Raw genomic sequence first — 13,816 nt, 5'->3', positions numbered from 1 at the left:
AGCAAGAAAGCCAAAAATACACTTTCCCTACCTTCACATCCGTCTTTACGAAACAAAGTGAACCAAGAAGCTCGATCGTCACCGTTCAGAACCAAAAAATACCACGTGTCAATGATCGTGAAGCGAGTATGAACCAACACCCGCATCGACGAGTCCAGAAGTCTCTATTAGACACCCTCGTAAGAAAGTCATCGAAAGATCAAAAATTTTCAAATATTCAGAGAAAATTTGGGGATAGTTATTTATCTTCTCATCCTTCTGTTCAGACAAAATAAAATTTTCGATCCCTCCGAATTTTCCCTCTCTTTTCAGTACGCCCTTGGAGGGAAAACCTTCCAAATCCAAAAGCTCCTGTTTCAGCCGGTAAAACAAACTTAGGGTTTTCATATATGCCCAAGCTTCAATCACCACGATCTTTCTCATTTTTCTCTTTCCCAACTCACTGTTTGGGTACGGGAATAGTGATTTCCGCTGCTGGTTTCTCATCTTCCAGCTTGATTTTAACTCAGGTATGGATAGTTGAGTTCAACCATGCTTTTGTTTTAGCTTGAGTTGTAGCTTTTGGTTGTTGAGGTGTATTTTTGGAGCTAAATTTTAGGGTTTGGTTGGTTATTTTGGCGAGCGTGGGTGTTATTTATGGACTTGATGTTTTGCATGCTCGAATTGTGGCCAAAGTTGTGTTATGTGGTTGATAATTGAAGTGGGTTAATTGATTTGATGTAGTATGGGTGGTTTTATGCTTCAGTTGGTGATTTTGATAATGCGTTTCTAGGGTTTAAGTTTTACTTGGAGTTGGACTGATAATTAATAGCTTACTTTTTCCCCTATGTAATTGAGCTTAGTTTCGGGGCACTCTGGCTGCTAATTAATTATTCGGTTTCTCCGAGTGTTGTCCAACACCGTTGAAGTTTTCTTTTAATAATGTATGTATGTATGTTGCATTAGATGTACAGACTTTGGAAGGCTACTGTTTTCATTTGTCCCAAGTTTGCAAATGTGATCTATTAAAATTATAAATAGAAGTTGATTGTCCTATACACTATAAGAAGATTCATTCTTTAGCTGATTTCTTAATTTAAATTGTTTTTTTTTATAAATAGCCAAATCGGTACTTGCAGCCTTCTCAAAATTAAGTAGTTTAATCCAAGGTCAAAATGCAAACAAAGAAGAAAAGTTCTGGAAGAACTGCTGCTAGAGAGCATGCTAGTCCCAAGGTTACAAGAGCTCAGAAGAAAGCCTATGAAAATGTGCAACTTGTGGAAAAGAAGGTTGCAGATCTAATTACATCTTCTGCAAGAAAGCAGAGAGTTGGTACGGTACCTTCTTACTGGTTTAAACAAGAAAAGTTCCTCATGCTTGTATAGAGTACCTTACTGTAGTATTGACTTCTTGTGTTATTCATGTCTGGTTCTATTAGTATCATAACGGCAAGTCTGAAACTCTTTCTTGTCTTAATATTTTTGTTTTTAAGATTCTACCTGTATGATTATTTTCTTTTATCATGTGTGATTTACTTAGTTATGCTTCTAATAATATTGAATTTTGCCTCAACACTTACCAGATGATATACTAAACATTAAGAAATGTTTGTTTAAAACTTCTAACCTTATATTTTTAGAACATGTCCAGTTACTGACTTAACTGTCATCTTCCTATCACAACTTTCAGGTGGCATTCATAAAAAGAATGGGGAGCCTGTTACTGCAACCATTTCAACTATGAATTATGACTCAATGTGTGATGAGACTGCTGAGACTTGTTTGGAGCATGATGCTTTAAGTGATGGTTGCATAGAGAATAAGGTAATTAACTAGCTATGCCATGCCCAGCTTAGTTATGTTGTCTATAAAACCAATAACGTGTTATATGCAATATGTTTCATACCTCGCCCTCCTCCTAGAATAAAAATTAAGAACAAAAAAAAAAAAACAGAAAAGAGCATTTAGTGTTGAAAGATTTCTCAAGTTGTACAAATCCTACTGCAGGGTTGTAAAGAGGAAACTGCTGATTGCATGCTGGGAACTATATTTTCTCCTTCCTTTCACATATCTAAGCACACCAATGGGGAACCTGCTAATGAAGGTAGATGAACAAAATAATATTTATATTTATTTATTTTACATTGATGGTGATGTAATTGTGTTTCTTTCCTTCTCCTCTATTAATGGTTAGAAATATGTCATCTAGTAGTGTTTTGGATTTTTCAAGATTGTATATCATCTTTACCGTTTTTCTTTTTCCTAGTTGATTTTGTTAAATTCTTTAGAAATGAAGACCACAATTTCCATCAAGAATGTGAAATAAAGTACTCGAGAGTTGATGTGCTGAATGGTCATGTTGTTCAAGAGACTTCCGAATCCTTGGTTAGAGATGAGAAGAGTTACTATGAGAACACATTATCTTCAGTAAATATAACATATCCTGGTAATACAAATGAAATCAAACACAAATCTATGTAGCAAAATAGAATGCACAAACCCTTGTGATATGTGGCATAAATAACGTGTACACTCGTTGTAGTGCAGTTGTGGAAGCAGCCGGTATTTCTTCTGAAGTCTCAGCCATATATCTTGCTATGAAAAATTCTAAGTTGGAATGCGTAGATGAGCATGGTCAAGAGCCCATGTCAACTGATTTATACACAGATGATGATGAGTTTGACGAGATTGATGACTTTGATCCTTACTTATTCATCAAGAACTTACCTGATTTGTCATCTGTTGTCCCAACTTTTCGGCCGATGCTTCTGCCTAAACAGACACGGAGTTGCCCTCCTACTAGTCTTGTTTTGGACTTGGATGGTGAGAGTAATGGAAAATTGTAGCATCAGGTTTCTATATTATTATTTGCATAACTCTCGACATAGGAAAGCTTTTGAACTACACCTCTCTTTGTTCATGAAACTAACTGTTGATACGTGATAGGATGTGCATTAAGCTAGTTCTTTGTTCCTTTTGTTTTGCCAAAATAGCCTGGGTGTGTCCGGAGACAGTAATTTCCTTGTAGCATGTTTTGCTTTGGTCATCATTATGATGAGAATCAAAATTGAACACATGTCAATAATATTTCAGTCATTTTCCATTTTTCACCTGTCTTTTTGATAAATTTACTAATGGAGTGAACATGAGCCATTACTCTTCTCCATTTGAACTGTCATTGCATAATAATTGTAGCTATATTTGGTAGGAATTAGCATCAGTGCAGGAGCATCTTCTCCTAGCTTTTTGTATTCTGACAAAATATCTAATTAAACTGTAGTAAAATATTTTTCTTTTCATTTTTTTCCTTGTAAAGGGTGTCAAATGCGCATGTTTTTTTGGGAGATTTGCATGCATTGGTTTTCTCTCATTAAATTCTTTATATGGTACAACATTCAGTCCTTTGTTACTATCTGCTCTTGTTTTCTGAGGTATTGACTGAACTATTGGTTAGACTTGCATGCTGAGACTGGTTTTGATCTGGCAGAAACTTTGGTACACTCCACACTAGAACCTTGTGATGATGCAGACTTCACTTTTCCTGTAAATTTTAATCTCCAGCAGCACACAGTATACGTCCGATGCCGTCCTCATCTCAGAGATTTTCTGGACAGAGTTTCCACTCTTTTTGAGATCATAATATTTACAGCTAGTCAAAGTATTTATGCAGAGCAGCTTCTAAATGTGCTGGACCCAAAAAGGAAGATATTTCGCCATCGTGTTTTTCGTGATTCCTGTGTTTTTGTGGAGGGGAATTACCTCAAAGATTTGTCAGTTCTGGGTCGTGATTTGTCACGTGTTATCATAGTCGACAACTCTCCACAGGTATACTATTCCCAACTTTCCCGCACTCCCCAAATAGCTGTCATGACTTGTGTGCACTAACCCTTACCCTTGAAGGTGATCAATTTAATATAATGTGTCTAAATGGATATTTTGGCATTTGGCATAGTTCTTAGAGTATCTTTGGTTGTTCTTAGATCAGTGAGCTTCTGGATAAAAGTGAGTTGAAGGAAGCTCTTTATAGTGTTATGTTGAAATTCATAGGTGCAAGATTTTTCGAGTCAATGGCTTATCTTTCAACCATTCACGTGTATCATTAATATGTTCCATTGCCTGCTTTGGAATCGAAGTACAGTCGGTCCTTTCCAAGATCTTGATTAAGGCATGCTTAGACCAGTGTTCATGAGAAAGCTGAGAGTTTGTCCTTTCTTCAGAAGTATTCCCTTCTCTTTAGATATAACAATTTTGTACACTGGCTTTCTTTCAGGCATTTGGATTCCAAGTAGACAATGGAATACCAATTGAGAGCTGGTTTGATGATCGTTCTGATAAAGAATTACTTTTATTACTTCCTTTTTTGGAGAGCTTGGTTGGAGTAGAAGATGTTCGGCCACTAATTGCAAACAAATTCAACCTTAGGGAGAGAGTAGCTGCTGCTGTTTATCCTCTGAACTCATGTAGAGGTGATCCTTTTGAAAGGTGAGCCTTCGATGTGAATGACCGGTTTTACAGTGTGAAAGCTATTCTGAGTGTTTTCCTGTATTTTTGGATTTGCTACTGGAAACAATGTTCTGTTGCGAATTATGTGCTTTCATTGAGAAAGACGATCTGATCTGGGTGTAACATGGGTCAAATACAAGGAAGACACATAAACTCTTGATAAAAAATTAGCCTACAAATAAAGATTGCGGATAATTTAAAAGTTATATACAAATTTGAAGTGTGAGGAGGTGGAATATTGTTCTTTGTTGAAGAAATCTCATTTTGTCAAAAGAATTGAAGGCTTTGTTGTTATCAGTATCTTTTGTTAGTATTCATTGTTGAATGTTAATAGATGAAGCCAAGCTTCCGTGGCAACAAAAAAACGTGTGTTTTTGTTGAGTTGAGATATTTAATTAAACCAAAAATAAAATAAAAGAGAAAATTTGCGAGAAGTGTTATTCAGTTGATGGTCTAGTTGTTCATGGAAATTAAGAGCCGTAGTGACATTAGATCATGAACATTTCATGATGCTGCCATGTTCCCGATTTCGAGTGCTACAACACTGGCCTCCAACAACTTCAGTTTCCTTTACTGTTTATATACAACATTCGCACGCGCATAAACCCAAGTGAAGAGCAACATTTCTCTTCGAACTTTGCTCGGAAAAGCCACCCTATACCGGAGTTAAAATGACGACGTTGAATGTCTTAACAGCAAGACTTTCAACCATATGTTCCACGAGAACTGCAAAACCGTGCAGATCCTCAGCCTTCGTTATGGGTCCTCGTTCGCATGGCTCTGTATCGAGGAGCAGTTATAAAGCATTAGGGCTGAAAGCTTCTTCCTCTTTCTGTGTATCAGCAATGGCAGTTTACAAAGTGAAGCTGTTGGAGCCAAATGGTGAGGAGGCTGAGTTTGATGCCCCTGAAGATGTCCACATTCTGGACTCGGCTGAAAGCGCAGGGCTGAACTTGCCTCACTTGTGCAGGTCAGGGGCATGCTCTACTTGTACCGGGCTCATGGTTTTGGGGTCGGTGGATCAATCGGAGGGAGTGTTCCTAGATGAGATGCAGATGGAGAAAGGGTACGTGGCCACCTGCGTCTCATACCCAACATCAGATTGTGTTATTCACACCCACAAAGAAAGCGATCTCCACTGACTGAACTACAATGAGCAGAGGAAGAAGAGTATAGTATCTTTTTCTCTCTGCATATTTCAAATGATTATAGCAACAAAAAAAATGATTGTAATTACCATTAAAAAAATGGTTAAGTTTAATTTGACACAAAGTTGAAGCTCTCTCCTCTTTATGTGTTTTGATTTTATTTTTACTTAAGCCATTGAACGACAAGGGCAGTTCTGTGCACAGGGCAGGTTGGGTGTCCACCCAGCCCAAATAAAATAAAAAATAATCCAACATATGTTATAAGTCCAGCCCAAAATTAAAAAAAATTAAAAGCAAACTCTACACACATGATGCCCATCCAAGTGGTCCTGTATCTTCTCTCTCATCTTTTGGCTATGCGACATCAGCTTGTTTCTCTTTCTCTTAGCTACCCAACATCAGCAGCTTCTTTCTCCCTCTATTTTCTATATATCTTTAATATAGTTTTAATTTAAAATTGAGTAGTATAGGGTTTATTTAGGGATGAAAGAAAGTTTGCTAATGCATCTATAATTGAAGAATTTAAGAGTTTTAATCCTCGCATGGTTAAATTTTAGATTTCAAATAATGTTGTTTTCTTTTGTATTGCATTTACTTTTGGTTTAGTTTTAGTTTTTGCATTTGTTGAACTTGTATTTATGGATAGAGATGCATTTGAGGGTAAGGCTTCATTATGTCTTCCCTGACTATGTGTATCTTTTTATGTTTATTAATGAAATTCATTCGTACCGTCGAGTTTAGTATGTAAGTTTTGTCCAACTGGCTTTCGAATCCTGGAACCAACATTGTTGAACGAAAACCTAGTTAGTAGGCTCGCTTATCATACACGTAAGTAGGTATTTTTGAAAAATACTCCTCCATATCCTTCTGAATTTTCCATACGTATGTCACGAGTAATACACATTTTTTTCCGAATATTTTGAAATCATACACATTATTCGTATATTTTATTTGTATTTCCATGTATGATTAAAAGAAAGACTACAAATAAGGTAAAAGAGACGATTTTTTTTATATATATATTTTTTATCAAACTAGAAAAAATTGCAACACGGCAAATTATTTTCATTTAAAATGAACTTATTTATTTCGAATCCGACAAGGAAAAAATGCGAGGCCCAGTTAAGATGGAGTTAAATTAATTAACGTGTGATTACGGAGGCAACTAAACAGGTGTTACCGTTGGAATTGGCGCCCTAATTGTCAGATTGCAACTGATTAGTGACGAACCGCAACAACTCCGATTTTCGTTTTGGGGCACATGTACTACGTATACTCCAACCGACTCTCTCACGCTCAACGCATTTCTCATGCTCTCTGTAAACCCCTATCGCAAGTAACTTGTAAATTTTCACAGCCTCCCGCCTCTTTCCTCATTTGTTTCATTTCAAATTTTCGTCAAGCAAGCCCCTTATATAAGCAAACGCATAGCTCTCATTCTCTCATTCTCTCACTCTCTCTGATTTTCAATTTTCTCTGAGAACGCTGAAACAATGGTGAGAGAAATATCTCTGAGCTATACATTTCTATTTGATGATCTTCGTCAATATGCTCTTACCGACTGTTACAATCACTCTTAATCTCACTGCAACATCTTCGTTTTCCTCAGGTTGTCGCACAGAAAGTGAAGGAAGCAGAGATTACCGAGCAGGACTCGCTTCTTCTGGTAACCTTCGATCGCTCATCAATTAGGAAATAGATCGCAGTGATAGAAATCTGAATTGTTTGAAATTCTTCTGAAGTTTCGAGCTGATACTATTTCATTTTTGTAAATCTGATCTCTTTTCGTTTACCTTCGTTTAAATCTCTCTCTCTCTCTCTCTCTCTCTCTCTCTCTCCTGTTGAAGTTTGATATGAATTTTTGCTACATTTTGAAAAATTTCAGTTCGAATCGTTCAAATATAAATCGTATCTGAAACAGACTGTGATGATATAAGCTTTGACGAATACTGTATGATTCGTAAATGAATCTGAAGCTAACTGTTAATGTTCCAGAAATTTTAAGCACATAGTCTTATGTCGTAGCATAAGCATATTTAATTTTGGAAACGCGTTAAAATTATATAATCTTAATCGTATTACTATGAATTAAATTTTCTGCGACTGTGATGACGAAATTCTCAATAGTTATATGAATTGATTCTGATTATTCGATTTCATTTGATTTGAGCTCAGACGAGGAACCTGCTTCGGATTGCTATATTCAATATCAGTTACATCAGAGGTCTCTTCCCGGAGAAGTATTTCAATGATAAGTCTGTTCCAGCTTTAGGTAAATTTTGTTTGATAATCAGAATTTATTTTGCTATAATTTTAATTGTCGGTTGGTGATTTTCTTTGAAATGTTGACATCTTCATCAGAGATGAAGATCAAAAAACTAATGCCAATGGACGCAGAGTCTCGCAGACTTATTGATTGGATGGAGAAAGGTACAGATTCTTGAACTCACTGATTATTAATTTCTTAATTTTTATCTTAGCTCACTGATTTGAAATTTTGAATGAGGTTTCGGTTTTAATTTTCTTGTTTGGTTATGAATTTATGTTTCTTTTTGTAGGTGTATACGATGCATTGCAGAAGAAGTACCTGAAAACGCTTTTGTTCTGCGTGTGCGAAACAATTGAAGGGCCAATGATTGAGGAATATACGTGTAAGGCTATAGCGAATGTTAATCATCAAAGTCAGTCGATAAAATCTGATTAATTAAACCTAAGCCAACGTAGAACGGTAAAATTTGATAATGTTCAATGCTGGTTGAATTTAGAGTTGGAATTTTTGGGCCTGTACATTTTTTTTTCGCCTCATTTTCAAAGAATTGATTTATTCTAAATGGTCTTGACCTGCAGTTTCTTTCAGTTATTCAAATTCTGAAAGTCAGGAGGTTTCGATGAATATCAGTCGCTCTGGGAACAAGAAAGAGGGTGGAACATTCAAGTGTAAGTCCACTGCAGAAATTACTCCCAACCAGATGAGGTAACTTTGGTGAAAACTAGTTCCAGATTTTATTCTCATCCTGTTCTTGTTTGGCCAATTTCTGAATTTGTGGACTATGTTAATAATGTCCAGGAGTTCTGCTTGTAAAATGGTCCGCACACTGGTTCAACTGATGAGAACTCTGGATAGGATGCCCGAAGAGGTAAAGATAAAATTGGGTTTTTAGCCATTATGCAATGTTCTAGAGACTTTATCTGTATTGGTTTGACAACAAACTGTTTGATTTTGTTTCTGTTCCAGCGGACCATACTGATGAAACTCCTGTACTATGATGATGTGACGGTACACCCTTTTAAATTGCTTTCTCCTAATTCAGTTTCATCTGTTGTTTATTACTTTCTTTTTATTTGTGAAAAGATGACCACAATTATCTGGCATTGCAGCCAGCAGAGTATGAGCCTCCATTCTTCAGAACCTGCTCAGAGGAAGAAGCTCGTAATTCGTGGACCAAAAATCCTTTGAAAATGGAGGTTGGGAATGTAAACAGTAAGCATCTTGTATTAGCTTTGAAGGTAAGGAATTGTGATTTTCTTTGCAATTGCTGGATATTCAAATGTACGATTCCTATGGCGGAGTAAGTTAGTTTTACTTGTTATTTATACAGGTAAAGAGCGTCCTTGATCCTTGTGAGGATGAAAATGATGATATTCAAGATGATGAGGTGAGTTTAGGAGCTGATTCCATGCAAAGGGATGATTACTCTGAATCTGACAGTGAGGTAACCTGATCTTATTAACACATTTTATATCTTCTTTGGATTTAGAGCTTCAAATGAGCTTAAAGATGGTATTTGATTTCAGTATTTTCTTCAGAAAATAATTTGCACAGGAAACATGATATATGTTGTTGCCACTTTCAGGTTAACCAGTCACAAGAGGATCAATATATAGTTACGCCTGTAGGTGGTGAGGGTTCTGCATCTTTTGTATAGTCTAGCTTTTTACTGTAATTCCACTTGCTTAGCTGTTGGTCTGAGTTAGTGGAAGTAACAATGGTTCTTTTGTCAGATAAGCAACAACCACGGGAAGATAGCAGTGCACCACCAGAAGATAACAGCATGGTTGATGAAGGTAATAAGACAATGACACATTTGCAAGTTAGCATACCAATTTTCACATAACAATGAGAGTGAGAGTTGAATTTTAACTTGAAAACTGAGCTGACTGATTAGCTATTTCTGGCTGAGACTATTTCCTGCACAGCTATATTAGGCTAATCATGTTTTTTATGCTCTGTAGATGACACTCAGGATTCAGTGGAAGATGAACAACAATTGTCCCGGATAAAGGACTGGATCAGTAGCTGCCACACTGACACTGTTGAACTTACTGATGTTCTCTCGAATTTTCCGGACATTTCAGTGGTAAGTATTTCAACAGTTCAATTATCTGCTCGAAGAACAACTGTGCCAAAAATGATTGTTGGTACAATTGGAAAGACAGCAGAAGTGTTACTTTCGCATGCTCTTTACCCTCTTGGTATTATTGTTAGCATATAATCCACTGACTCACTCCCTGCATTATTATATGCTGCAGGTTCTGACTGAAGGTAAACTCAAGAATGCACTTAGAGCTGCCGGTTTGCGTTCTCACTTATTTTAGGAGGTTTATGACAATATTAACTACTTTTCAATCCTTTTTGGCTGGATTACAGAAATTATGGACAATCTTGTTAAGGAAGGTGTTCTATCAAAAACTGGAGGGGACACTTATACTATTAACGGGCAGAAGGTTGCTTTAGTTTTTTCTCCTTATTTCAGTTTTGAGTCCATATTTTCTTGCTTTTAAGTCAAAGTCTCTTTCCTGGTGCCAATTTTACACTGCAGAAGTCTGATTATGAGTTCACTCTGGTGAAAGAAGAAATGGATGGTCAAATAATCCCAATTGCTGACAAGACACCAAAGGTTAATGATCTCATGTACATGAAGGTAATTCCAATGCCTGTCTTGACATGACGTATTAGGATTTTGCAAAACTGCTGCTAATTCATAAAATTATTTGTAACACCCAACAACTTTCCTGTGGTCCTAAGCTCATTAAACCAAGATTGTGCAGGGTTCTCAATTTTATGTTACCTGACTCTATTGTCATTTGTCTATCTCAGGCGCTGTATCATGCTCTTCCGATGCAGTACGTGACAGTTGCGAAGCTTCATAACAAGCTTGGAGGGGAAGCAAATCAGACTACTGTCCGCAAGTTCATTGATAAAATGACACGGGAAGGTTTTGTTGAAGCCAAAGGCAACCGAAGGCTAGGTGTGTGCAGTAGTTGCTGCCAGCTTAAAAGCTTTGTACTTAGCATGTACTTATGCATGATAAAATTATGTCCAGCTTACTATTGTGATTTGTTTTCTAAACCAGGAAAGCGTGTGATCCATTCTGATACTACCCAGAAAAAGCTGACTGAAGTCAAGAAAGCTCTGAATATTGATGCAATGGTATATTTGTAAACATGTTTCTGCTTCTTTTTTCAGATAGTCTATTTATTTCGGTGACAATTATTTTTTTGTTTTCTGTTTACATTATTTCTTTGATTCTTTACATTGACAGGATGTGGACAATTTTGAACCAAATAACAAGTCCAAACATCTAGACCATACTATGGGTAAAAAGAACATTAGATTTTTTTCCATGCATAAAAATGAATTTAAGGCTCTAGTTTCTTTCTTGGGAAAGCTCGTTGCACCTTGAAACTGCTTTTGTTATCAGGAAGCAATTACCGGGACACGTCCACATGCGGTGCCCTCCATTCCATTGGATCAGATCTCACACGCATGAGAATAAGATCTAACGGTCATCAAAATAGTCCCATGAGGAGTGAGCAGACTATTTCAAAGACAAAGGACCATGCAAACACTCCAACAAGCAGGGCTCAGGTTAGTCTAGTAGTGTAGCTTTCCACCCTTTCAAATTTCCAATTCATGTTATTTTTCTCTTGCAATTTTAACTGTTTAAAATTGAATTTTGTTTCTGAACTTTGCAGCCTGTGACTTCAAGAGAGAGCTTTGTGCCAGGCAATGAGAACGTCAGAGCAAATGGCAACTCCGATCAGGGTGATGAAGGGGAGAGAGTGATATGCAGTAGCAGGTCCACCAAGCGTTCCAGGAAAACAAGCACGGTGCGTATGATTCGAACCCCCCTCACCGTAGAATGCAGTTTGCTGTAAATTTCATCATCAGCACAATGGCTAGTAAAAATCAATGCCATGTTTCTAATATCTTGTACTTAACTTTGCCCTCTTCTCCGCAGGTCAAGGAGCCTATTCTCCAGTACACGAAGCGCCAGAAATCCCAAGCCGTCTGAAAATTTGCAGCATTTGCTATCTGCTGGACTGGATTTTCCCATACTCGTGGAATTTTAAGATGTAAATTTTAATGGGGACAACTGTTAGAAGTGTCTAATGTGGCATATTGGGGAATGCTTTTGCCCATATACTATGCACTTCATAAACCAAGGCTTAAGGATGATGATATGATTTAGTAGATGGGATGGCATCATAGTGGTGCTGTGCGTTTTGGCGTTAGTCTTTTTTATTATTATGTTATCATCAACAGCTAAAAGGATACGATATGATTAGATTAAGGGCATCATCATCAGTTCTGAATTCTAGTTATTACTTTGATCATTATTTTTATGTATGCACTTGCTTAAACAACGGCTACTGACGGTGCGTGGTTGAACAACACACTTCTTTTTTATAGGCTTTGTATCACAAATGGTCCTTCAAGTTTACAAAATTATCACGAATCGTCATTCAGTTTTTTTGTGACACTAATAGTTCTTCAGGTTATCATCTACTCATCAAAATGGTCATTCTAGTTAATTTCCGTCAAAACTAACATTAAAAAATCACTGCCCATTCGACAAAACCCAACCCTCAGAAATCTGTCCCTCCATTTCCTCTTGGGTCCTTCCATTTTGGCGCCCCAGTATATAACTGGTCTTGAAAAAGTAAATTCTAAAGAAATTGAAACAATCCAAGCTCAACAGAAAGACCAACAATGGAGAACTCCAGAGAAAGACTAAATTCATGCTCATGGATCAATATGAAATATAGAAGAAGTCCTGCAAATTCTTATCAATGGCACATCAAATACCGAGTCCTCAATAGTTTTTTGAGTACTGATGCGATTCTATAGTTTTTCAACATCCAGTACGGAACAGAGGATGACTAAGACTTCATTTATAGCTGCAAATCTCAATGTGGCTGGCAATTTCTTCACACCTAATTATGGTTACCCTTCCATACCAAGCTAAGCTTTTGCAGAGTGTCTTAATCTTGTGGCTAATTGCCTGTAGTTCTCCTCATTCATTATGATTACATAGCTAGCTCAACTCTGTTTCTTTCTTATTTTTCTTTTTCTTTGGTCTTCTTTTCCCCTTCTGCTTTCCTGTATAAAGGCACACAATGCAACAATTAGAGCAAGCTCTTTGATTCTTTGGAGTGCCCTCAAATCCTCACACTCCTTAGTTAAAAGAGCTTCACCCCCAGAATGGCATGCTTTCCTCTTGGCCTTTGTTTTAGGCGTTCTATGTGTCAAATAAAGTAGGGCAAAATATTCAGTTATGCTCAGATATGCTCATATTCACTCATATTATTATTCTTCTATAATATTGAGGTATTTATACAAATACAAAGATGTGTTAACCCTAAATAAAATAGGAAATAAATCCAAATTACAATATAAAATAAATATAAATTATAATATGAAATAAATCTCAATTATAATAGGACTAGATAAATGGCTAAGTAACCAAAATCCTAACATAGTAAGAAATCAAAATCCTAACTAAGGACTCGCCAGCACTATGTACCCTAGCTACTTAGTTCTTCTACCTCCTCTAACCAACACCACAACAACAAAACACACTCCCTCCCCCCTCTTCTGTATTAATGATTGGGTTCCTTTTTCTTTTCAATTTTCGCTTGGTTTTCAATTCCAAAATCTCTCTCTCTCTCTCTCTCTCTCTCTCTCTCTCTCGTGGCCTTCATGGTGTACCTAGAACCACTGTAATCTCTCTCTGTCCCTGTCTCTTTCATGCATCGTCTGTAATTGTTGTCTAACTTTTTGCTTGAGCTTGGATTGTTTCAATTTCTTTAGAATTTACTTTGCAAGATTGGTTATATACTGGGACGCCAAAATGGAAGGACCCAGGAGGAAATGGAGGGACAGAGTTCTGAGGGTTGGGTTTG

The 13,816-nt window shown here is 36.9% G+C and overlaps 3 protein-coding genes across 9 annotated transcripts; all 3 read left to right on the top strand.

Moving 5' to 3' along the window:
• On the top strand, window positions 1–4,775 carry LOC117615809 (CTD small phosphatase-like protein 2). 6 transcript variants are annotated; one of them, XM_034344984.1, is made up of 8 exons: window positions 1–509; window positions 1,119–1,311; window positions 1,669–1,802; window positions 1,986–2,082; window positions 2,245–2,424; window positions 2,526–2,801; window positions 3,466–3,803; window positions 4,249–4,775. In XM_034344984.1, the coding sequence occupies exons 2-8, from the start codon at window positions 1,155–1,157 to the stop codon at window positions 4,462–4,464; spliced, it is 1,398 nt and encodes a 465-aa protein (XP_034200875.1). In that variant the 5' UTR covers window positions 1–509; window positions 1,119–1,154; the 3' UTR covers window positions 4,465–4,775. The 6 variants fall into 6 exon arrangements, with proteins under 6 accessions (XP_034200875.1, XP_034200866.1, XP_034200861.1 ...); XM_034344975.1 differs by having other exon boundaries at window positions 1,101–1,311; XM_034344970.1 differs by having other exon boundaries at window positions 1,097–1,311.
• A 377-nt stretch (window positions 4,776–5,152) lies between these two features.
• On the top strand, window positions 5,153–5,623 carry LOC117616220 (ferredoxin, root R-B2-like). Its single transcript, XM_034345470.1, has one exon. The coding sequence runs from the start codon at window positions 5,153–5,155 to the stop codon at window positions 5,621–5,623; it is 471 nt and encodes a 156-aa protein (XP_034201361.1).
• Window positions 5,624–6,924: 1,301 nt separating this feature from the next.
• LOC117615795 (meiosis-specific protein ASY1) lies at window positions 6,925–12,145 on the top strand. Of its 2 annotated transcripts, none has more exons than XM_034344959.1 (22): window positions 6,925–7,125; window positions 7,239–7,295; window positions 7,805–7,901; window positions 7,991–8,059; window positions 8,188–8,280; window positions 8,477–8,603; window positions 8,697–8,766; window positions 8,865–8,906; window positions 9,008–9,136; window positions 9,229–9,285; window positions 9,484–9,529; window positions 9,632–9,694; window positions 9,863–9,987; window positions 10,160–10,172; window positions 10,278–10,354; window positions 10,450–10,551; window positions 10,728–10,878; window positions 10,984–11,060; window positions 11,173–11,227; window positions 11,332–11,498; window positions 11,606–11,740; window positions 11,872–12,145. In XM_034344959.1, exons 1-22 carry the CDS (start codon window positions 7,123–7,125, stop codon window positions 11,923–11,925), a joined length of 1,809 nt encoding a protein of 602 aa, XP_034200850.1. In that variant the 5' UTR covers window positions 6,925–7,122; the 3' UTR covers window positions 11,926–12,145. The 2 variants fall into 2 exon arrangements, with proteins under 2 accessions (XP_034200850.1, XP_034200844.1); XM_034344953.1 differs by having other exon boundaries at window positions 9,229–9,342.
• Window positions 12,146–13,816: the final 1,671 nt, after the last annotated feature.

This window comes from Prunus dulcis, chromosome 1, assembly GCF_902201215.1.
Source record: "Prunus dulcis chromosome 1, ALMONDv2, whole genome shotgun sequence".
NCBI lineage: Eukaryota > Viridiplantae > Streptophyta > Magnoliopsida > Rosales > Rosaceae > Prunus > Prunus dulcis.
The sequence above is the reverse complement of the archived record's forward strand: the minus strand, read 5'-3'. Positions and strand labels throughout refer to the sequence as shown.

Excerpts from the sequence above, each read along its gene's own strand:
- LOC117615809 (XM_034344984.1), top strand. The coding sequence starts at position 1,155 with ATGCAAACAAAGAAGAAAAGTTCTGGAAGAACTGCTGCTAGAGAGCAT. Across the intron at positions 1,803-1,985 it reads ATGGTTGCATAGAGAATAAG|GGTTGTAAAGAGGAAACTGC; the intron begins GTAATTAACTAG and ends ATCCTACTGCAG. Across the intron at positions 3,804-4,248 it reads TAGTCGACAACTCTCCACAG|GCATTTGGATTCCAAGTAGA; the intron begins GTATACTATTCC and ends GCTTTCTTTCAG.
- LOC117616220 (XM_034345470.1), top strand. The coding sequence starts at position 5,153 with ATGACGACGTTGAATGTCTTAACAGCAAGACTTTCAACCATATGTTCC.
- LOC117615795 (XM_034344953.1), top strand. Across the intron at positions 8,604-8,696 it reads ATTACTCCCAACCAGATGAG|GAGTTCTGCTTGTAAAATGG; the intron begins GTAACTTTGGTG and ends AATAATGTCCAG. Across the intron at positions 8,907-9,007 it reads TGTACTATGATGATGTGACG|CCAGCAGAGTATGAGCCTCC; the intron begins GTACACCCTTTT and ends CTGGCATTGCAG.